At 42.1% G+C, this 23,611-nt stretch overlaps 1 protein-coding gene across 3 annotated transcripts in view; it reads right to left on the bottom strand.

Moving 5' to 3' along the window:
• Tcf20 (transcription factor 20) overlaps nucleotides 1-23,611 on the bottom strand; it is a 159,221-nt gene that overhangs the window by 48,150 nt on the left and 87,460 nt on the right. For all 3 annotated transcript variants that reach the window (XM_026782763.1, XM_026782764.1, XM_013348858.2), the window contains exon 2: nucleotides 661-6,408. In XM_026782763.1, the coding sequence (XP_026638564.1) occupies nucleotides 661-6,372 (5,712 nt within the window). In that variant the 5' untranslated portion in view covers nucleotides 6,373-6,408. The remainder of the gene's footprint in view (nucleotides 1-660; nucleotides 6,409-23,611) is intronic.

Below are 23,611 nucleotides of genomic sequence, written 5' to 3'. Positions count from 1 at the left end.
GAGAGAAGAGAGAGAGAGAAGAGAGAGACCGAGACCCCATCTCGAAAAGCAGCAGTAGCAATGAAAATGAGTTAGTAACTAGAGCAAACATCGGGTCTGGTAGTTCACACCTGCAATCCCAGATCTTGGAAGGCTGAAACAAAAGCATTGTGAGTTCGAGGTCAGACTGGGTTACAGAGTAGACCCTTCACCAAATCAATAAAACTGAACAAAATCTAAAGCAATAAAATACTTTTTAAAAAAAGGAAATATAATCATAGCGTGATTTGTGAGCACCACACTTTGAAAAATTGTTTATAGAAATTAACCAAATAAATGGCAGTAAAATATTACTCAGAAACTGACATACTTATGAAAGCTGTACTGCTGAAAGTGAATAACCACCCCCCCCCCCAACAAGCAGGGATCAAGGTTGAAAAGGGATAAAACAGGGACCCCTATTTCCTCAAAGCTATATAGGCAAAAACATAAGTTTACAATCTACAGAGACATTACTGATGAAAATATAAGCAACTCCTTTCCAAAATACTTCCCTTTTCTGTTTATCATTTGGGTCAAGGAAAGAACTAATGATCCATAAAAATAAAGACTAAGGTATAAGAAACAAAGCCAAAGTGAAGTAACCAGAACCCAAGCTTGTAATGAGTTTTTCCTACTCACCATCTCTCTGGCGATTTCCAGCGCTTCCTGCAGGCCATAGAGCCTGCCACAGACCAGGTAGATTCCATTGGCCCAGAGAATACAACCCTCATGGACCCAAAATTCGTTGCTGTCAAGAGGTAGTTCAGGAATTTGTAACTCCAGCTCAGGACCACCTTCCGAAGTGGTAGGTACAGAGGGCTTTGTGTCCAAAACAGCCTTTTCACTGCTGCCCTCAGTGGCTGCTTTTTTACAAGGGAGTCCCCTGGACAGGGACCGAGGGCCTCCACCACAGTCTTCTGAGCGGTGCCGCCGCTTGAACCTAGGATGAGCAGCCAGGCTCCTCTGCTCCTTCTGCTGCTGCTGCTCCTCCTCCTCCTCAGTGTCTGTTTTAGAACCATTAGAAGCACTTTTGTGCCGAACCTTGACCTTGCTCTGCATTTCTGTGGACCTCTTAGGAGGTGGATTCTTCGGAAGAGTGGCTGCATAATCCTGGGGATAAAAGGGTCCAAAAAGATCACCCATGTTCCGGTAACTGGCCCACTTGCCACAGAGACAACAAACCAGGTGTCCCATAACAGAAGATTCTGTTACCACAGGCCCCTGTAGCATAAAGGATGAAGCTGGGAGCACCTTGCTTTCTGTGCTGCTGGGGGGAGGGGTCAGAGATCTCTGACCCTTCCGGCTCCTCACCAATTTGGTCTGTTCTTCTTCTTCAGCATTGATGATTGTACAAACAGCTCCAAGTTCACACTTATTTACTACATGGATATAAGGGAAAAAAGATTTGTTCTTGGCATCAGCTTTATCTAGAGGCTGGGTAGCATACTTTAGTTTGATCTCTGGTTCTTGAGGTTCTACGATGGGAACTGCTTGTTTGGTTTTCCGCTTCCTTGGCTGGGCCCCAGGCTTCCTTCTCTCCCTCCTTTGCCTCTGCTTTTTTGGCTTTGGCTCTCCATCTGCAGAACCTTCTGGTATCTGAGGAGGTTGAGTGGGTGGAGGTGGTGGCTGCTGCTGCTTCTTTTGCTTATTCACACTACCAATGGGTCTCCCCTTTTTCTTTCCTGATGGGAAATACCCTTTTGGGGGGAAACTTTCTTGTTTGGGTGAAATCATGACGGTTTCATTCTCTTTCTCTTCAGCCTTGGGGTTTGCCTCAGGAGCCAAAATGCCCACTGGAGCTACATTCTTTGAATCAGGAAAGATTAGTGGTGCTGCCCCACCCAGGGAACCATCTGGTCTCCCTTGGTTACCACCAGGCTTCTGTGAAGCTGTGGGTGTCATAGTCCCAGAAGGTTCCTTTCCAGTAGGAGCTGTGTCTGCATGTACCTCGGTCTTGACTTTATCATCCCCACTGCCACGCCAGTCTTCAGAAGGCCCTGGGAGAGGCTTTTCAACATTTAATTCCTGGTTAGTTGCACTGACTAGGTCAGTAACCTCGCCTTTTCTCTTCTCCATCTCAGTCTCTTGAGTAACCACAGCCCCACCTTCAGGAGGACCAGTCTTCAGAGACAGTATATCATCCAATGTGACTGTGTCTCCCCCAGCCTCAGCATTATTTGTGGATGCACTCCTCCTAATATTTGGGGATGTGATCTTCTGAACTATAGCTTCCAATTTCAATCCCCGTCCCTTCCGTGGAGGCAGTATTTTGGTCTTAGCAGGGCTCGTAAGGGTAACAGCAGGACAGTTTCTATTGTCTGGGTTTGGAAGATCCTTGGAGGCATCTCTCTTCGGGATAGACTTGATATCCTGACTGTGAGAAAGATGGGTGTAGGAATTGTATGCCTTATCAGCACCTTCCTTGGATGGGTGAAGGAGGCGCCCTTTATCATCAGTGTTACTGTTTTTTACATCTTGGGACTGTCTCTTACTGGGAATGGGAGAGATAAAAGAACGGACCCGCCTCCGCATGATTAAGGGATTTTGAGAAGAATGATCTTCTTGACCTGGAAGCCGCAGCATTACATTACTAGGTTTGGATGACTGTGTAGATTCAGTTAGTACATGTCCATCTGTCTCATGGGGTGGCCCATACCTTTTCTGATTAGACATTCCTGGAGGACCACTGCTTTTGGCTGGAGAAGTCTGCCGAGAAAGATCCCAACAAGACTCTTGTAACTTCTGAGAGCTGTGCTTCAATTCCATGCCTTTGGTAGGCAAACCATCACTAGACATGAGACAGCGCCCAGCTTCCTGAGTGCTTGGATCATGGTACGTCCCTACTGGTGGGCCATACATCATACCATCTTTGTCATTTTTCAGGGGGCTCCGTACTCTGTCAAGAAACTGCTGCTGCCGAGGGCTCTTCCGTGGCCCTTCTTGCCTATGTTGTGCAGCAGCAATCACTCCCTGAGCAGAACTGCTGGTCCAATCTTTATACTCCTCTTGTTGCTGTTGGTATATCTGTCTCTTATAATGGAGCTGGGAATTCAAACCAGTATTAGGGTCCCCATAAGCATGAGCCCTGGTGTTTGTGTGGTAAGCAGAGGCCAGGCTTTCTGAGTTGGGAGAAAAGGGAGCATGTAAAGAACTCCTATTGGCCCTCTCTGAAAAAGTCATGTGTGGGTTCATATGATGAGGGTCTCCCCCTGGACCTCTGCTCCTGCCTGGAGACATCTTCAGCTTTTCTGCAAAGTCATGGTACTGAGAAGAAGACCGACCCCTCATAGTCTCCCGGCTACCAACTCTACCAGGCAACCGCCTCATTGGTGTGGACCTACTATCTTGGGGGCCATAGTCTGAAATGGAATCATGGGCTGCTGCTCCAGGGCTGACATTGCCACGATAAGACTCATGCTTGATGCTGGTAGAATGGCAGTGGTCTCCAGATTTCTTGTTGAAACTAGCTTGAGATTTGGACTGTTCAAAGTCTTCCTCTTTTATCTGCCCACTCTGGGATTTCAGCTTTGTTTCCATGGACACCAACCCACCTGGAAGAATGACTGACTGACTCAAACTTGGGTTGAGACGCTCATTCCTCCCAATTCGGGCATCAGCACCCATGTGTCCCAATGCGTGAGCCCCTGGATCCCTGACAATCTGTCTTAGTGGAGAAATATCACAGATCACTGACCTCCTTTCAGAAAGGGAACTCCCAGGCTCATGGGCTGATGATGGAGGTTCTATCTCAAACTTTCTGGGAATGGGATAGTCAGACAAATTGATCTGTTTCATTTCAGGAGCGGTGCTGCTTGACTTCCTTTCCCATGGTCCCCAATGGGGATTTTCTAACAGGGATCCGATGCTCTTGTTCAGAAGGCCCCTGCTGGCTAATTCATTGGTTTGACTGACTAAGATGTTGGGCCTTGCAGTTCCTTCCAGAGCACTAGTCATCCCTTGATGTTCCTGAGCACTTCTAGGATACCTTCTGTCAGGATGGTGGTGGTAACCCTGAAGTACTTCCTGTAGGAGGCTTGGAAACTTCTCATTTCTACCCTTTCGTTCCCCATGGCTAGCAAAATCCCCCTTTTCTTGTCCTGAAGGATACTGAGGAAAACCACTGACATTTCGTGGTACAGCTGACCCAAAACTCTCTTTGTAACTGTAGCGCAAACTTCCAGGTGATTTGCTAGGCTCCGTCCTGCCTGTGAAAGTTGGGCCTACTGCAGAGTGGCTACTCTGGCCATTCCCCTCTCCATTGTGGCTGGAGCTATTATCACCATTCTTGTTTCCTTTGTTCCCTCCTCCTGGAGGATCTGGTTGTGAAAGTGATGTGTGGCTGGCTTCCTTTGTACCACTATTGCTAGGTGGCCTCTGACTGGCAGCAGGATCCTCCTCTTGGGATCCTTTATCTTGTCCACCAGATTTTTCTACCCGACCTGTCATGGCTTCCCGGGAGACAATCACCCCAATTGTCTTCTCATTGACTTTTGTGTTTCCCTCAGTCAGCGGTGAGTCCTTAGCACCTGGAGAGGCAGCTTCTTCCCTAGCTGCAGGACTGGTACTAAGCCTAGGGGCCTCATTCTGAGCACCTTGTGTTGGAGAGGAGCCAGCTTTCTCTGAAGCTCCACATTTGTAGGTGGTGTCAGAGCTCGTGCTCTGACCACTTAGTTGCCTCACTCTCTCACCTTGATCTTCTGAACTACTGGAGCAACCTCCATCCAATGACTCTGCCATAGGAGACTTTAGTTGTTCTTCAGGCTGTGAAGAGCCTTCTGAGTTTGTACAGCTATCTGCTTTCTTAGATGATGATGAGGGCCTCTTGGAAGTCTTCTTCTGAGGTGTCAAGGCATCAGAAAGTAACATGTGCTGGACAGTATTAGGAAGATTGGCCACTTGTGTACTCAGAGCACTCAAACTACTCAACCCAGGATCTGTCAATCGCTTTTCTGGCACACCTTCTAATCCAAACCCTTTGAATCCTGCAGCATGAGAATTAGGACTAGGCATCATTGATGGGGTTGGACTGAGTTGGGGCATTAGCTGTAAAATTCGGTTTCTGGAACTCATGGGCACACTGCCTTGCCCACACTGAAGATTCTCACCACTCTGCATGAGAGGAGAAGGGGTAGAGCTACAGCTTGGAGATTGAACCACAGAAGCAGCTGGAGAAGGGTTAGAAATAGGGCTGAAGTTCTGGTGAAACTGCATAGGGGACCTTACAGGAACCTCAGGCTGATTGTACTGCCCCACCTGGGTCTGCAGGGGCAGCTTGGTGGCAGCATTGGTGTACTGCATCACATGCTGGGGGGCATGTTGCTGTTGTTGCTGCTGCTGTTGCTGAGGTTGTGGCTGTTGTTGTTGTTGTTGCTGCTGGGGCTGCTGCCCCTGCTGGGTTCCTGCTGGAATCTTTGCCTGTTCAAAATTCTTCATAGTCTGAGGCTGATAGCTATAATTTGATTGTGTGCCATAAGCCTGTGCATTAGAACCCACATTATGACCTTCATACTGGGATCCAGCATTCACACTGTAACTGCCATCATAGCTTTGTCCAGACTGACTGAAACGCTGTGGTGAAGGAAAGGAGGAAGAGGAAGAGGAGGAAGCAGAAGACTGGTAGTGTTGGCCAAACTGACCCACTCTTAACTGATAACCAGCAGAAGATGGCAGAGTGGAGGGCCGCTGCATTGGTTGTAGATGAGATGAGCCAGAAGCTGGCTGTCCAGTGGCTTGGGGCAGAGGTTGATGGGATTGGTAAAGCTGTTGTCTCAACTGCTGTACTTGCTGCTGTTGCTGCTGTTGTTGCTGCTGCTGTTGCTGTTGCTGCTGCTGTTGGCTGGAGGCCTGCTGTTGATACTGAGCACTCCCAGGAGAGAAAGGCCCTGTGTAATCCTGCTGATAATGAGACACACCACCAAGGGCAGAGTGCTGTGCTTGAAATTGGCTCACATGACCCTCACTCCCATACTGATTGCCAAAGCTGCTCCCCTGGGGAGGTCCGTAGCTCTGCACAGGACCAGAAGGCCTTCGCTGAGGAGGCTGTGGGGTTCCTGCTGCCACAGGGTCTTTGTTGCCTGCCATGTAGTAAAAATCTCCAGCTTCTTTCCTGAAACCCTGGTAGCCTTGATGGCCAGAGGTCTCGCTAGCCATTGCTGCAGCAGCAGCTGCTGTTCCTCGCCGTCCACTACTGTTGCTGCCAGTGCCACCACTACCACTATTTGCTCCCCCAAAATTCTGGAACATCTGGGCTTGACGAGGGCTGAACTCTTCTACACGGGATGAGCTGTGTACCTCCTGAGGGTAGCTCTGTTGGTTTCCGTGGTAACTGCTTTGCTCCCGAAAGGACTGCATACTGTTCAGCAGCACAGCAGCAGGCCAACAGCCCTCCTACAAAAGGAAAAGAAAGAAAAGCATGAGCCATACATCTGATTGGTACAAACAAAAATCAAGTCTAAATAACCCACTGACCAGATAAAGCAGACTGCTTTAAATTTCACTCCTTTTTCCTTATTCTATCCATTTCTGATAATGCAAATAAGCAGGGAAATAGTCTAAAGAAGGAAGGCATCTGTGACACAACAAAGAAAATACTAGGTATGTACAAACACACTCAATAAAGTCTTTTAAAAACTTCATTATTAGATAAACAAACCCCACAAATTCAACTGGGATAAATATTCAACTGGGGTAAATAGTAGGATGTTATTACGAGCAACAAAAACCATATTTCTTCATTAATCTTCAGTTATAGTGGGGAAGGGTAACAGAAACCACTTTCATCTCCTTATTTTCATTCATTAGATGGGCTGCTAAAGTGAGGTACCTCAAATAATGAGGCAGTTCTTTCAGGGGTTACCCATGCCTGCTCCACTCACCAACTGAGAAACAGAACTATCCTGAGACTCAAATGCAAACCACTTCAGGTTGACTATAATTACAACGGCCTATGATGACTATCTTCTGGGACACTTAACTCTTTACTACTATGGATTCTTTAGTCACCCATATAAACATCCAATCTGGCCCCCTCTTGACATAAAATTGTGTCCCAAATACCCCCTCTTGACCACCTACCCTCAACTTCCAGGTATTAAGTGCTAGATATAGGCCAGAATAGGTCAGAGACTAGCAGTTACTAGTCTTTTTTTTTCTTTTGGAGGTTCCAAGAAGTTTCAGTACTTCTATTTTCCATGTGGCTTTCCATTTGCCATCTAATATTCAGTTATTACTACTATTCCTGTGGTAGAGAACAATAAAAAAAACAAAGAGCTGAAAAGAATATCCAGAAAGATGGTTCCAAGGCTAAAAGTACCTGGGTTTAGTGACTGACTTACAAAAATGTGGAACTCCAGTTCCAGATCTGGAACTTCTTGGGTAGAGGCATATATGTAGTACACATATACACAGAAAGCATTTGTTACTCTTGCAGAGAGGACCTGGGTTTGATTCACAACACCAACATGGTAGCTCACAATTATCTCTAACTCCCATTGCAGGGGATCTGATACCCTCTTCTAATCCCTCAAGGCACCAGGCTCACACATAATGCATAGACATACACAGGCAAGACATTCAAAAATTAAATATGAAACCAACAAATTAACCAACCATTCATATAATACATACATACATAAAAATATATATGTACACCCAGAACCCAGGTTTCCAGAGTTATCTGAGCTGCCACTTCTGCATCTCTATTAATATATCACCCTCTTATTTAAATAGATTTTTCCATGTTTATTTTTAGTTATGTGGATGTATATGTGTCAGTGTATGTACTTGAGAGCAGGGGCTTGTGTACCCAGAAGAGGATGTTGGAAATCTTAGAGCTGGAGTGTTATAGACGGTAGTTGAGTAAACAGAAGTGGATGCTGGGAATGGATCCAGGGTCTTCTGCAAGAGCAATATATGCTCTTATTGCCTACTGAGCCCTCTTTTCAGCCTCCTAAATTGATTTTACTTTTGCTTTTGCTTGGGCTTGTCTCCTTTCTCAGAGTCAGAAAAGAGTAAGACAAGGTCAAACTTCTTCAAAGGACTTTAAAAAAAAATGAACCTTTAAAAAGTTATGAAAGTTTATGAAATATACATAGCTAGTCCTAATATACTTTTCCCACAGTGGTCTATGAAGCTTGTGTCTTAGTCCCCTTAAAGGAAGTTAAAAGGGAGCTGCCCATAGGCAACTAATTACATTTGCCATCTTCTTGCTTTGGGCTAGGCCACCAACACTCTGCTCTGCTCACCATGCTCACTTCCATACTTACACCACCCCCTTCCTGCCAGCCACATGGCTTGTCCTTCTCAGCTCTTTTCAGTCTCTGGACAAGCATTACCTGTTAGCAAGATCTCCTCCTGAGTAACTTGTTTAAAACTGCTGCTATGTACCCTCATCTTTCTTCCTCCTTCCTCCCTTACTTTGTTCCCTCACTCTCAATACAGCTGCAGTACAGTCTAATAAATTAAAGCAAAGAAATGTTTACTGCCTTACCTCTCCTTCAACTTAAAACGTAAACTCCTAAAAGGCAGAGACTGCTGTTCCTTGCTATAATATCTGTATGTCATTCAAACAGTAAGGAGCAGAAACAGACATTTTGCATGGACGATGAAATGGCTTAAAAATTAGGTCTTACAGAACTAAGCTAGAACTCACATATTCAGAGACAGTGCTAAGGGGGTGAGAGAAGAATTACCATCAATCTAAAAACAGAGCTGGAAGACACTTAAAAAACTACCTGTAAAATCCTTTGGGTCCACGGATCTCTGTGAGTTCGAGACCAGCCTGGTCTACAGAGCTAGTTCCAGGACAGGCTCCAAAGCCACAGAGAAACCCTGTCTCGAAAAACCAAAAAAAAAAAAAAAATCCTTTGGTCCAGTTTTATGGAAAACACCAAGTTAACTTGGCTACACAGGAGAAATATGAGGAAACACTTCAAAAGTAAACAGATACACAGCAGATGAGCAGCAACCCTAAACTGTTTTCCTCTTTGTGTGTGTGTGTGTCCCTTCCCCCTGTCCCGCCCCCTTACACACACAGGGTTTCTCTGTGTAGACCTGGCTGTCTTGGATCTTACTCTGTAGACCAGCATGGCCTCAAACTCAGAGATCCAACTTATTCTGCCTCCCTAGTACTGGGATTAAAGGTGTATACCACCACCAACCAGTGACACATTTTTTTTTAAAGACTTATTTTGTGTGTGTATGCCTGAGTAAGTATATGCTATGTATGTGAAGGTGCCCTGGAGGCCAGCTCGAGTTACAGGCAGTTGTGAGCTGCCCAAGATAGGTAGGTACTGGGAACCCAACTCAGGTCCTTTGGAATAGCAGCAACAAGCATTGCTAACTACTGAGTCATATCTCTAGCCCTAAAATAATCTCTAGCCCTAAGATAAAGGACATTTTTGTTTGGTTTAGTTTTTGTTGTTGCTGTTGAGACAGGGTCTCTCTCTATCGCCCTGGTTATCCTGCAACTCAATATAAAAATCAGGCTGGCCTCAAACTCAAGAACACAGGGATCCTTCTGCCTCTGCCTCCCGAGTGCAGGGATTAAAGAACCATGTGCTACCAAGCCTGGCTCCTGACCCACTTCTAAAATGCCTTATAACTAAAATAGTTAGACATGGGACTAAGCCTGATTATGTATGGTCACATGACTCAAAGCTATCCTTTTAAATGTTTATATTAAAAAAGAAATGTCAGGATCTGAAGAAAACTACTTCTTGTCATCTTGAAATGCCTCTTCAACAGACACCATTTCTCTCATGAATCTGCTTAAACACCATCTATTTAGGTGTTTAATGTTTGGCCCTGTTCCAATTACAATATTACTAACTCAATCCTCACAAGACTAGATAGAACTCTCATTTTACACATGAGGAAACTGAGGTACAGAATTCATCAAGTTCATGAGAGCCCAGTGTGGCAGTGCCACTGGCCACATCTGTCCTACTACATTATGCAGGGGACTCTTTATCAGGTCATAACATGTCCCTTCAGTGGTATCCCTCCAATTCTGTTCCAGTTGGTTTTCTACTTCCTCCAATCTTTAGGACTGCCAAGAACAATTCCATTCACATCTAAACTTCCCTTGTTCCTAGCATACTTCTAGTTCTTAGAATTTAGTTCTTAGTGGCTGATGAGAGATAAACTGAACAAAACATTAAAGTTAGCAGTTAACTGAAGGTATGAAAAGCTGCTTCCAGAGATAATCTCCTTATAGACACTTTCTGTGTTGTTTAGTTAACTCTTCAGTAAAACTAGTTTCTGAAGGCTTGAACGTAAATCATGCCATTTGCTTCCTGTTTTTCCTAAATCAGAGCTACCAGGAGACCACTTTAGATATCAGCAATTTGGTCTGAAGCTGCTTGGTTATTTTAAACCATATCTCTATAGAGAAAAACAGACATGGAAAAATTCCTCTGTGAACCTGTTCCTAGCCCTGTACTAAACACTCCTTTACTGTGGATTATCCCTCTTTTCCTATAGTAATATAGTTTATAGACTTGAAAGGAAAAAAATGATAGCCATTATCTCCTGCATAGTACATACTCTTTTTTTTAAGAGTTTTATTTTTTTTATATTTATTTATTATGTATACAGTAGTCTGTCTGTGTGTATGCCTGAAGGCCAGAAGAGGGCGCCAGACCCCTTTACAGATGGTTGTGAGCCACCATGTGGTTGCTGGGAATTGAACTCAGGACCTTTGGAAGAGCAGGCAATGCTCTTAACCACTGAGCCATCTCTCCAGCCCTAGTACATATTCTTGATGCACATGAAGTACGAGTAAAGAATGTGCTCCAAGTTTATCCTTTGTAGGAGTTTCAAGTAAAGCAGTCAGGAAAAGTAAAATGTCGAAAATAAAAAATATAAACTTGAAGTATTTGCAACTTATAATCAGCATATAAAATATCCCAATATGATCCTACCATATAGATACGTAACAAAAGAAATATATATATCCCAAAGAGCTGGTCATCAATGGGGAATTTTCACATGTATCTGGAAGAGATTTACCAACACACTTTTCTTCCCTTTCCTCAAACTTCACATTTCAGATGGGCCACAGAGGTGTAATAATGAGCTCCAGGACTTTGAAGTCTATACATTCCACACTATCCCAGCTGTGACTGCTGTCTCCAGCCTGGTGGAAAGCTGGTGACCTCACCATTTTATAGGAAACTAGCATTAATTTTTATTGTCTTTGTCATCATCTAAGAGCATTACACTCCCCAATCCATTCTTTTCTCCCTAAAATCCTCTCAAATATCTCCCAGAAAGTTCTTAGCTTTCCGAGGTTTAACTAACGACCTTCTATTGCCAGAATAACAGAATATGTTCCTTACTTTAAAAAAATAAAGAACAAACAAAAAACTTCAGTCCTCAAGACAATAGTTCTACTTAAATCCCATGTGAGGATATACTATCTGCCCTCGTGACTCATTCTTCACCCAGTGACAAACTACTTTACAACCTAGGAGGGACAGTACAAAGACAATGGACAGGCTTCTGCCCCAGTTTGGAGACAGTGAAATATACTCTCCTGGCCCTGACTAGGCAATTTCTGAGGCTAGTAAAGACTTTCTACAAACAGGGATGGCTCTGTCAGATATCTGGCAACCTAAACATTTAGCCATTTTCTCTGAGCTCAGAAACTACTTCTTGCCCTTGAGCTGAGGAGGTATCAACAATGCCAGGCCAGAAGATGCCGCTTTCCCAGTTTGGCCATCCTTCTGCACTGCTGTCCACATTTAACAGATCAGGAGCTGGGGCGGTGGTGGTGCTACTTTTCAGAGTTTTTTCCAGCAGTGTTAAAGAGAAGCACAAGGGCAATTAGAAAGATTGGAAAAAGAGAGGCTGATACTACCTAGAGGCAAACTGCAGCAGATACAGACTCCCACCAGCTCCCTCACAAACTTCCAAGAATATCTCCTATGATATAGTTCAATCTCTGGTCAGCATGAACAGGCTCTCCCAATTCCAGTTCTTCCCATGTTGGCCCAATCCTCAATTCTTTTCTTCCTGTTTTTTGTTTTCTTCCCCTTTTTAGTTTTTTGAGACAGGATTTCTCTGTGTAACAGCCTTGGCCATCCCAGAACTCATTTTTAGATCAGGCTGGCCTAGACCTCACAGAGGTCTCTGCCTCTGCCTCTCAAGTGCTGGAATCAAAAGTGTGTGCCACAACACTCAGCTATAATCCTTAATTCTTGTACCAAAATTTTTCATAGAATACAAAGATTCTCTTTTCCTGAATGAACTCTAAATGATACAATTAAATGCTCCTCAAATTTCCAGTTTGAATGTGCCACCTATTTTCTACCAGGGCCCTGATTGATAAAGTTCTCTCATTCCCAGAATTTCAAAGTACACTATTATCACTTGGGGAGTGAGAGACTTCTACTTCATATGATATGGTATACAGCAGGGACTAAAAACAAAACACTTAGAGATGTCAAACAAAGTACAGAGCGACACTGCAAGAAACATGTAAGGTTCAAGAGTAGCAACTGGAAGTTAGGCTGTGAACCAGAATGTGAGAGGGTCTTCAGGACTCCATTAACTATTATAGCCAGGGTTCTCACGTCAAAATGCTAGGTTATGCCATTTGTAGTGGGAATGATTTCTATAAAGTCGACTCATATTTATTCTTAGTAAGTCACCTGTTTTTTCGTTTTTTTTTTAAACAAGTCTCACTCGTTGTTCAGACTGGCCTGAAACTCACAGCAATCCTCCTGCTTCAGTTTCCTGAGTACTGAGACATGACTGTGAGCCAACGTGTGGCTAAATTTATTTTCAACACAAAGATAATGAACATTGTTCTTTCCCTGACCACCTCAACAGATGAGTCCCAACTCATCAAATCACAAAACTGTTCTTTTCTATTTGTCTTAATCTTTGGTTCTGACAAGAACACTTTCATCTTCCTGATCTGGAAAAAAAAAAATTATACAAAGTTCTATGTTCCAGCATCAGTCATAGGAACAAAAGAATACACTTTCCTCCACTTACTATTTTGACAATGTCATATTCCCCACAGTCCTGGATGGCCTACAGTATCTTCTTGGTGGTTTCTGCTGTTTCTGTCCAACAATGTCATTCACAAGTGCCCCTGAGCCATCACCATTCTCCAATGCCTGAAGCATCCATCCTTAGGTTCACAAATGCCCTCCTACTGTATCCTCTCCTACCCTACCAGGTCACATGGGCCCCAGGGTCCCAGGAGTTTAATGAAATGTGATTTTCCCTACAAGTTAGCCTTAAAGCAAGCCATTTTTGGTTTACTTCACTTAATGAAACTGAACAGTAAAGTATGTTTACATTTAACCAGTATCTAAGGAATGAGTTACTAATATTACTAATAATTACTATATATTAAGCAAATTCCAACATGTCCAGCTGTCTGGTTTTTATGTGTATACATAGATAAACACAAGGGGGAAAACTGATGAATTATGACATGTTCTAAGTCACTTTCTAGGATATGCTTTAACTCAGATTCTTTTGATTCTTAAACTCATGATTCTATCATTATACCATAAGTTAAACAAGAAACATCTCAAATCCACATTTGCTTTCCTTTTTTTGAAAATTCTGACCAACAACGTGCGTCAGGTCTAAATTAACAATGGCTATTGCTAATTTATTGCATGCCTAACACACGCTACACACACTACCAGGCACTTTAAATGTTAATAGACTCTCTCCTTTACCGTATCTACAATGTGTTAGTATTCCTTTTTATAAACCAAGGCTTAGAAGTTACATAAATTAGTCATGTGTCTCATAAGCAGACTAAGAAACACTAAGAAAGGAATCTTTAAGTTTGCCAACTTGAGTTTTCTACCTTAAACCTGGATTTATCTGTCTCATCTGCTTTATGTGCATGTAAACTAAGTAGATTAGACCGTATATCTGTCCAGTGATTTGTTGAGTTTTTCCTAGACTGTATCTAGTTTGCAAAAAGAATTTAGCTTGTCCTTGAGGACTGACGAGAACCTCAGTACAATTAGTGCTGACGCCACTGGGAGCTCTCTGGAAAAGAAATCTCAAAAAAAGGACTCTGAAAACATCATAGGAAACCAAGTCAGTAGGAACTCACAAACTTTTTGGTATCTCAGGAAAAAGAAACCTACAGTGTTCGGAAGTTGGCTCTTGCCAAGCAGTGATGGCACATGCTTTTAATCAGCACCTGGAAGGCCGAGAAAAGCGGATCATCGCGAACAAAAGCCAACATAGGAGAAAGGATTACACAGGGGACCCTATCTCAAAAAACCCACCCCAATTTTTTCCCAAAAAAAATTTAAGGAAGACAGACATGGTGGCACACACCTTTAATATGAGCACCTGGGAAGTAGAAGCAGATAGGCATACATCTGTAAGAGGCCAGCTGGTCTACATAGTAAGACTCTGAATCAATGCCAACTTAAGGGATCCATAGGCTGAGCGCAGTACAAACGTAACAAAAGCAGCATACATTCTTACAAATTTCTAAAGATATAAATTGGTAATTTAAAAAAGACTATTTCCAGTGTGACTTGTTAAGAGAACTGCCAACAAGCTGTAAGTCTTTTATCACTTGAAAATGATTAAGCAAATTATGGCACAGCTACTTAAATAGTACATAAATCAGTAATTATGAAGATTCTAGCCACACGAAATGCCTACTATGTGCATACCTGTGCTACAAGTCCATTTGGAAACTGGACATTCTTATAGATGGATGACAAAGAAAATGATGTGGATAAATAAAAAGCTTTTGACCATCTACAATGGCAGGATTCATATGTCCTCACATACAAAAGATAAAATTTACACTACTGGACTTTACATCATCTCAGCTGTGACTGCTGACATCTCAGGTGTGACCACAGCTCATATCCTAGCTCCATCCATACCCGCCCCTATTGCCATCTAACTTACACAAAGGGGCATCCAAGAGTCAGTTCAAAAAGCTACATGGGAGAGCTTGACACTCAACAGCTAGCAGAAAAGGGACAGGAAAGTAGAACTAGTGGCACCTGGGCTAACCAGATCCCCTTCTCAGTCTTGGTTACCTGTTGATGCCTAAGGCTTTGGGATGTCACCGAAATTTTCTTTCGTATTTAAATGTTAATAGTACAGTACAGTACTATTTTGTACCTTTTGTCTTTACAAAAGGATCACAATTAGCAATCAGTGCTGCCACTTAAAGGCAGCATCTCTATAATTCCTTCAATATAATTTTTGAATTGAGTCAAAAGACTAACTCAAAACAGAAGTAGGCAAAAGCTGTATGAGAAAAACTATAAATTTTTGAGAAGCCCCAAAAGGTTCAAAACAAAACTGAAATAAACTGGAAGAACACACAATTTCAGAAATCAAGACTATAACAGATTAGTTTAATAAAATAACAAAGTATTAGTTTCACTTTTAAATAATTTCAAACACACAGAAATGTTCTAAGTGCTTACATACACCTTTTGGCAAGATTGTCCAACTCAGTGCTTTACCTCATCTGCTAAGTTTTCTACATATATCCAAAGCCACAAATCTCTGCCTGATCACTCTGAGAAACCTAAAAGACAAAGGAAGCACTCACTCTTCTGCAGAACCAGCACACAAGTCTCCTCATCAAGAAGCCAACACTACTACTGCGGTACCAACCCAGCCCACAGATAGGCCCTACCTCAGTTATGACAACAGCCACATTTTTCCCCTCTAGTCCAACATTTCATCCAAGTGTCATGTCTCTATTGTTGTCTATTGATCTGCAGCAACCCCTCATTCTTTTGCTGGGTCCTTTCATTCCATGGGGTACCCCTCAGCCTCAGACTGGTCTGCATTTCCTCAATGGAGAGACTGGTAGCAACACAGAACACACAAGATAAGCAGAAATGGCAACCCATTCATACATTGCTGATGTTAACCACCTGGTCAAAACAATGTGGAGCAGGTTCCTCCAAAGTCTTATCATTTTCCTCTTCAAAATAATCACTTTCTGGGGCAACTATAAGGGTCTGTCAATGCCTTGTTTGTGGTCAAATATCCACATCTCTATGAGCTCTACCAGGTAATGATACTCCAGCCATCATTCCTTATACATTTGTCAACATGCAAAGCATTATCTCTTCATCCATTTGACACTCAAAGTGTTCCAGATTTGGCCAACTGGAAACCCAACTAGCATCAGTGTCCTGACATTTTCTGGTCTATTTTCTGGTCTATTTCCTGGCAAAAGATGCTTCAAATTCATCTGGTATTTTTCCTGCTTCAACTCCTAGAAGTACCCACTTCTCCAAAGACAATTCCTCTTCAAGATGATTTAGCAACAAAGATTTAGCTGATAGGACTGAAACTAAGATATCAGTACTTCCACGTAGAAAGTGCTACGCATGGGCTGGAGAGATGGCTCTGTGGTTAAGAGCACTGGCTGTTCTTCCAGAGGTCCTGAGTTAAATTTCCAGCAACCATATAATGGCTTACAGCCATCTGTAATGACATCTGGTGGCCTCTTCTGACCACCAGGCTTACATGCAGACAGAACACCATACATAATAAATCTTTTTTTAAAGTGCTATGTACATATAGTTACCATTCTTATAACTATTTTTACACATGTAGTTACATGTTAAAGTTCACACTTATTAATCCAATTCCAGCCCAACATTTCTGAGTTCTTTTCATCTTTGCGCGCTTGTTAATTCCTTTCTCAGACAGCAAGAAACCTAGTTCTCATAATCTTTAACAAATACATACCTGACAGTTTACTTCTTTTGCTCAAGACAACCATCTCCCAAAAAAATTCATTCTCATCCTTGTACCCTGCTCCTCCTACCTCCCCAGCCATGGAACTTCCTACTATCTCTGTGGCACAATTCTATTATAGTTTGAAAAAAACTAATTCCAAAATTCATCTAAAGAAAAATCTAAACAATATATGTGGTGGTTTCAAAGAAAATGGCCCGCAAAGGGAGTGGCACTATTAGGAGGGGGTGGCTTTGTTGGAGCAGGTATGGCCTTGTTGAAGTGTGTCACAGTTGAGGGGAGCTTTGAGGTCTCATACACGTTCAAGTCATACTCAGTGAGACAGTCTTCCTGTTGACTGCGTATCAACATGTAGCAGCAACAAGAAGTTCCTCTCCAGCACTATGTTTGCCTGCATGCTGCCTTGCTTCCTGCCATAATAATGAATTAAACCTCTGAACTGTAAGCCAGTCCCAATTAAGTGTTTTCCTTTATGAGTTGCTGTGATCATGGTATCTCCTCAGCAATAGAAACCTTAAGACAATATGTGAGAATAGTAAAGAAAAATTGGAAAACTATAAAAAGGTGAAAAATACTTGCCCTATCCATATATCAAAACATTTAAGTATAATTAAAATAAAGGGTAGAGACAAGCATACCACTTGGGATGACCTCACCTGACAATATCCATAAAAACAAACTGCAGGTAACTTTAAAAGCTAAACATCATCTTTTAAAAAAATTAAAAGAAAATACAAAACCATTTAGTCTTTGAGATCAAACTGACATTCTCAGTTTTATTCAACTGGCTTGTTTGTTTCATTGGTTTTTCAAGATTTATTTATTTGTTTGTTTGTTTTATAGCCCTGAATATCCTGGAACTTCTGCAGACCAGGCTGGTCTCGAACTCAGAGACCCACTTGCCTCTGACTCCCAAGTGCTGGGATTAAAGGCATGTGCCACCACTACCCAGCTTTCAGCTTGTTTTTTGAGAAAAGGTTTTGCGAGGTAGCTCAGGCAGCCTCTAACTTACAATCTTCCTGGTTTAGATTCATGAAATTTATAAAAGCACAAGCCATTTTTAGTTTCTCACTATTGTGTCTTACCAAACAGAACTTAACTTTCTTTGAAAAAAAAAATCATTGATTTGCCTAAGAACAGGCAAAATACAAGGTAGGTAACACTTCACTCAGCCACAAAGACGGGATATGCTTTCCACCTAATGGAGATGGAGCCATCAAGTGTCAGGAAGAAATTTTCATTTTATAGAACTGTGTATGTGTGCATGTGTGTGTATGCATATACATTTACTGTAACAGGCTGAGTTAACAATGGGATCTATCCACGAAAGCAGCTTTTCCACCCAGATAAGAACAAGGATAAACCTCAGTGGTAATGCAAGTGAAGAGACCTGGTATTTGGAAGGAATAAAATGGCATTGGAGACACAACAATAGAAACATTTGTTAAATCATAAGTGTGGTGATAACATGCGACCTTTGAGGGAGAAGGTATTATTAAAGCCTGGATTTTTTTCTATGTTGACATATTTTTTTAACAGTTCCCTATATTATCAGTTTGAAAAAATAGTAAAATTTATGTAATTTAAGACGTTTTAGCTTCTACCACCAACAAAACTTCCACATCCATTTCTCATGGTCTATCTTTCAGACTCAGGCCTCAGACTTGTAGGCTTTAGATCTGCTCCCATGTCTTGAATACTAGTTCCCTTCCACTTTCACTGTCTGACTAACAAGAGTCCCCTGCTCTAACACTCTTTTAAGAGTTGTCTTTAAGTGAATTAATCACTCCTGCCAGTTCTCAAGTTCCAGGCATCACAGATTCAGAATCAGACAAATTCAGTCTGAACTCAGCTTTGCAGCTTATTGCTACTAAAATGTTCAATGTATTATGCACTTTAAATCTCAGTTTCTTCAAGCATAGAACAGAAATGCCCCTCTGGTCTGACATTGATAAAATAAATGATACACCACACCATTCTGTGGGCCACAACTGTGCAGCACATGAATGGAAAGCACTGCTGTTCTCTGAAGCTCATGGCAGGGTCTCAGGCACCACAGGTCTAAAGAATGATATTCTGCATGTCAGGCAATTGTGGTATTGTTTAACAAAGACTGATGAAAGGTCTTGAGGATGTAAGGGCCCCAAACTGGAATCTATTAGAAGTCTCCTGTGAGTTTTGAACTAGATGGTGACACACTCTGGTTTCAGTTTTCAAATATCTTGACTGTTTTATAGAAAACAAGTAGGGGAGGAGCAGAGCAGAAGCATATTTAGTAAAGAAGTTATTTTAGTAATCTGGATGAGGGATGTTGGCTGCACAGATGAATGCGGTGTTGATGGAAGTGGTGTGTCAAAGGACACATTTTGAATTCGGGGCCAACAGAAATTGCTAGTGTATCAGAAGTAAACATGAGGGACACAAACAGCACAGCAACACTAGCTGAATGAACACCAGTGCTTTACATCCTTTACAGGTGAAAACTCAAGTCTGTACCATCATACCAGGTGTGCACAGCTGACAGCCTCACTTTATTAAAATGAAGACAATAAAGCAGAGTTGAAAAGACTGATGAAGGCCCTAAAAGTAGGTAGCAGATCTGAGCCCTGGTAGCAGGCTTGTGTCTAACAGTACTCTAGTACCATCTCCTACAGTGCAACTGCAAAAATGGGCACTACTGGGGAGGGGGATAGACTGGAGCACAATAGGAGTGATGTTGTGCCTGACATGCCATATTTGAGATTCCCACTAGACATCTGAGTGGAGGGAGAGATATCAGACAGACTGCTGGCATGACTGGATCTAAAGTGGGGATACGGGTAAAAGAAAAGTCAGCAGCACAGAGAATTCAAAGCCAAAAGAATGAATGAGACCAATTGAAGCAGGTTGTAAAATCAATTTAGAGGGTCTTGAACTAAATACTTAAAAAAAAAAACGGAAGGCAGAAAATAACAGATGATGGATCACAGTAAGATGAAGTATACAAAACTGGAGAAACAGCTCAGTGGTTAAAACCATACACTCACTGTTCTTACAGGACCCAAGCTCAATTCCTAATACCCTATAGCCACAACCACCTGCAAGGGGATCTGATGCTGTGGCCTCCCAAAGCATCTATAAACAAACACATACAAAATGAGAAACAATAAAAACAAATCTTTAAGTGATTTGAAGGGGGAAGTGAGGAAAATGAGGGACACTTTAACTGGGAAGGGAGAAGGAAGTCAATATAGAAGAGAAAGAGGGAGGGGAGAAAAAAAGTAAAACACAAACAAAAACCAAGAACAGGCAGGCATCAGAAACTCCCTTTCAAATCGTCGTTTAGGGGAGTTTGAGACTCCCAAAATAATACAGGCTACTGTTGTTGCCCTCAGTAGTCTCCCAGAAGTTGAAGGTAAGTCCTTATTGTTGAAGGCACCATTCATTTCAGACACAGGACCCAGAAGACCTGAATATGACCTGAAAGTGTTTTCCTGAAGAGTAGCTTTTACAGTACAGGAGGATACTATGTGTATTTCTGTGGTGGTCTGAATAAAAGTGGCCTCCCACAGGTTCAAATGGAGTTGCACTGTGAGGGGTGTGACCTTGTTGGAGTGTGCACATGAAAGTGTGTCACCAGGGGTGGGCACTGAGGTATCAAGTGCTTGAGCCAGGCCCAGGCTCTCTCTCTTCCTGCTGCCTGTTGATCAGGATGCAGAATTTTCAACCACCTCTCCAGCACCATGTCTGTCTGCATGCTGCCATGCTTCCTGCCATACGATAATGGACTAAATCTCTGAACCTGTAAGCCAGCCCCAATTAAAATGTCTTCCTTATTCAAAGTTGCCATGGTCATGGGGTCTCTTCATAGCAACAGAAACCCAAACTAAGACAGCTACCAAGTAAGGAAAGCAACCAATAGCTCTTTCCAGCTGCAAAACCTATGAACCACAATGATCAGTACAGACAATACCTTTAAGGGTGCCATACTGACAAACATCTCCCGGTGGTAACAGCTTTCTAACTGGAGTGAAGGCGATTCAACAGGAGGAAAACTATGCCTATTACTTGAAAACTAACTACATAGGATAAGTGAGATTTGGGATTTTTAGAAAATACCTACTTCTAACACTTGATTAAATATGCATAATTCCTAACCAAATTCTAAATATTTATCTTTATAGCCCTCATCAAAGGTAAGAGTAGTTCTCACTATGAAGAAAAAACTTTGAAACAGAGAGACCATTACTAAAAACCACAATTGATCAAAATACAGATGTGTCCAGCCAAAATGAATCCATCTACAACATTAACTCCTGCACCTAAGGATGGGGCTGGGATGGAAGAACTGTTAAGAGCCAAAAGACCAGGAAATCTGCTCTGAGACTGTGTCCCCTATAAATGACATGCAAGTTTCACCTGCAATACCTCAACAATTGCTGTCTCCACATACCACCAACAGACAAACTAACATGGAAAAGGGGAGATCTCACAGGCCACCACTTATCAACAAAGATCTACAAGCAACAAAGGAATGGTGGGAGAAGAAATAGTCTTACCCAGGGATGAGTCCCTAAATGGCTATCCATTACCAAGTAGTCAGCTTTGAAATAATACATAAAAGAAACACTAATAGGCCTGAATAGATTGTGTGTGTAACAAAGAGAAGCCATGAACTCCAGAGGGAACAAGGAAGATACATGAACAGGGTTGAAGAAAAGGAAAATGATACTTGGTTTTTTATAAAAAAATATTTAAAGAAACAAAATACCATTAAACAAAGATGAAGCACACAAACTAGTTTATGAAACAAGTTTAATTTTTTAATTTTCACATATGTGATACCAGGCTGTCACTTGGTGTGGTGGAATTTTTTGTTGGTGGTGGGCTGTTTTTTTTTTTTTGGGGGGGGGGAGGCTGTTTGTCATTTGTAAACAGGATTTCTCTATGTCCTGACTGCCCTGGAATTTGCTCTGTAAACCAGGCTGTCCTGGAACTCATAGAGATTCACCTGCCTCTTCCAAGTGCTGAGGTTAAAGGAGTAAGCCACCACTGCCCAACTAATATGGTTATTTCCCCTTCAACTTTATCCAGTGTGGAACCCTGATACTCCTAAGGCTGAGCACGGGGCACACATTCAAACATGAGGTAACTTAAGCTCACAGTGCATGCTATCTTTCTGACAAAAACAAAGCTCACACATGAAGAACAACATTTTAGAATGGGGGTATAACTTAGTGGTCAGCATGCAAAAAATCCTGGATTCAATCCACAGCTAACAACAGTTTTACTTTAAACAATGGGAGGAACTAAGAGTAAAAAGGGTTTCTATAATCCCTGCCTCCATTCTCTGCTCTGAACATCACTGAAGTAAAAGGAGAAGCAGGTTGACTTTTTTTAACCTTATCTACAAGTGCTGAACGTAATAGGTCACTACTTCTGATAGGTAAAAACTGCTTCACTTACATTAAAATTTAAATAATGCAAATCAAAAGATGGCTTTTTAAAGCTTTTTTCCTTGAAAGGACTTTTGAAAATTACTTTCCAGGGGCTGACCCTTGAAAGCAAGCTTCTGAATATAGTATAACAAAACGTAAAAACACTTAAGATCTGCTTCAAGCTAAAGGCGTGGTACTAGATATTTAGAATTTGGAAAGCTTTTAATACCAACCTGAACGTATCTGAATTTATGGGAAGTTAAACCAGAACAACACACTGTAAAACAACAGTGGCAACTAACAATCTCAGAAAAGAAATGTAAGATAAGACAAACAGATTTTAATGTGTACTTGACTTTCTTGCACAAACCAATGAGAAAAGTAGTCAACCAAAGCATTCCAACTTGATTTTATTGAAGGTACCAAAATCACAGGTCAACCAATCAAATGAAGCAAAAAGCAGAACAAAGTTCTGGGAAGTCTGATCCATTTAGCCAATAATAGAGCTTTTTACATTTTACAGGGTCCTCTCCATCTAGCTGAGGATGCAGGCATGGGAGAAACCCATATGAATGATTAAATTCTGTGAAAAAGATAAAAATGAGAAAAAGTAAAATTCCACGGTTGCCACAAAGTCACAACTCCAAAATAATGTGTTAGCTCTCAATCTACTTTATTAAAACTGCATGTGTGATCGTGTATATGGGTAAACATATTTATGTGTATGCGTGTGACTTGCATGTGGATGCCTTGAATGTCATCCTCAGAAACATCTACCTCTTTCCGACTGAAGCACACTAATCAGGCTACAGCAGATGGCAAGTGAACCCCAAAGATCCTCCTGTGTCTATCTCCCCAGTGCAGGGGTTACAAACACAAGTCACTTCACCATGAATTCTGGACATCAAACTGTGTTCCTTGTGCTTACAAGACAAGTGCCTTACTGACTGAGCTACCCCCACCTCAACCTTGCAGCTCTTATATGAGCATCAGTAAAGGAGAGGGATTCCTAAAACACTGAGTTTCCCTATATATAAACAAAACTCAAAACCACTTCAGTCCACACCTATTGAGAACAAATAGTTTCCTTGCAGTGTCCAACAATTGACATGCTGGAGGGTAGAGAGATGGCTAAGTAGTTAAGAGTTCCTACTGTTCTTGCAAAGGACCAAGTTGGGGTTCCTGAGCCTATGTGGGGGAGGAGGTGACCTCACAACTGCCTGTAACTGCAGCTCTAGGTGATCTCTAGCCTCCACAGGCACTACACTGGCATGTAATATATAATTTAAAAGAAATATTTTTAAAAGTAACTAGCAGGTTAGCTTAAGATCACAAAGAAACACAGAAGGAACCAGTAAGATGGCTCATCCTTTAAAAGTGCCTGCCACTAAGACATATGACCTGAGATTGATTCCCACCACACACACACACACACA

The sequence above is a fragment of the Microtus ochrogaster genome, chromosome 15 (assembly GCF_000317375.1).
Source record: "Microtus ochrogaster isolate Prairie Vole_2 chromosome 15, MicOch1.0, whole genome shotgun sequence".
In the NCBI taxonomy this organism is placed as follows: domain Eukaryota; kingdom Metazoa; phylum Chordata; class Mammalia; order Rodentia; family Cricetidae; genus Microtus; species Microtus ochrogaster.
Note: the sequence above shows the minus strand (reverse complement) of the source record. Positions and strands in the feature narration are given on the sequence as shown.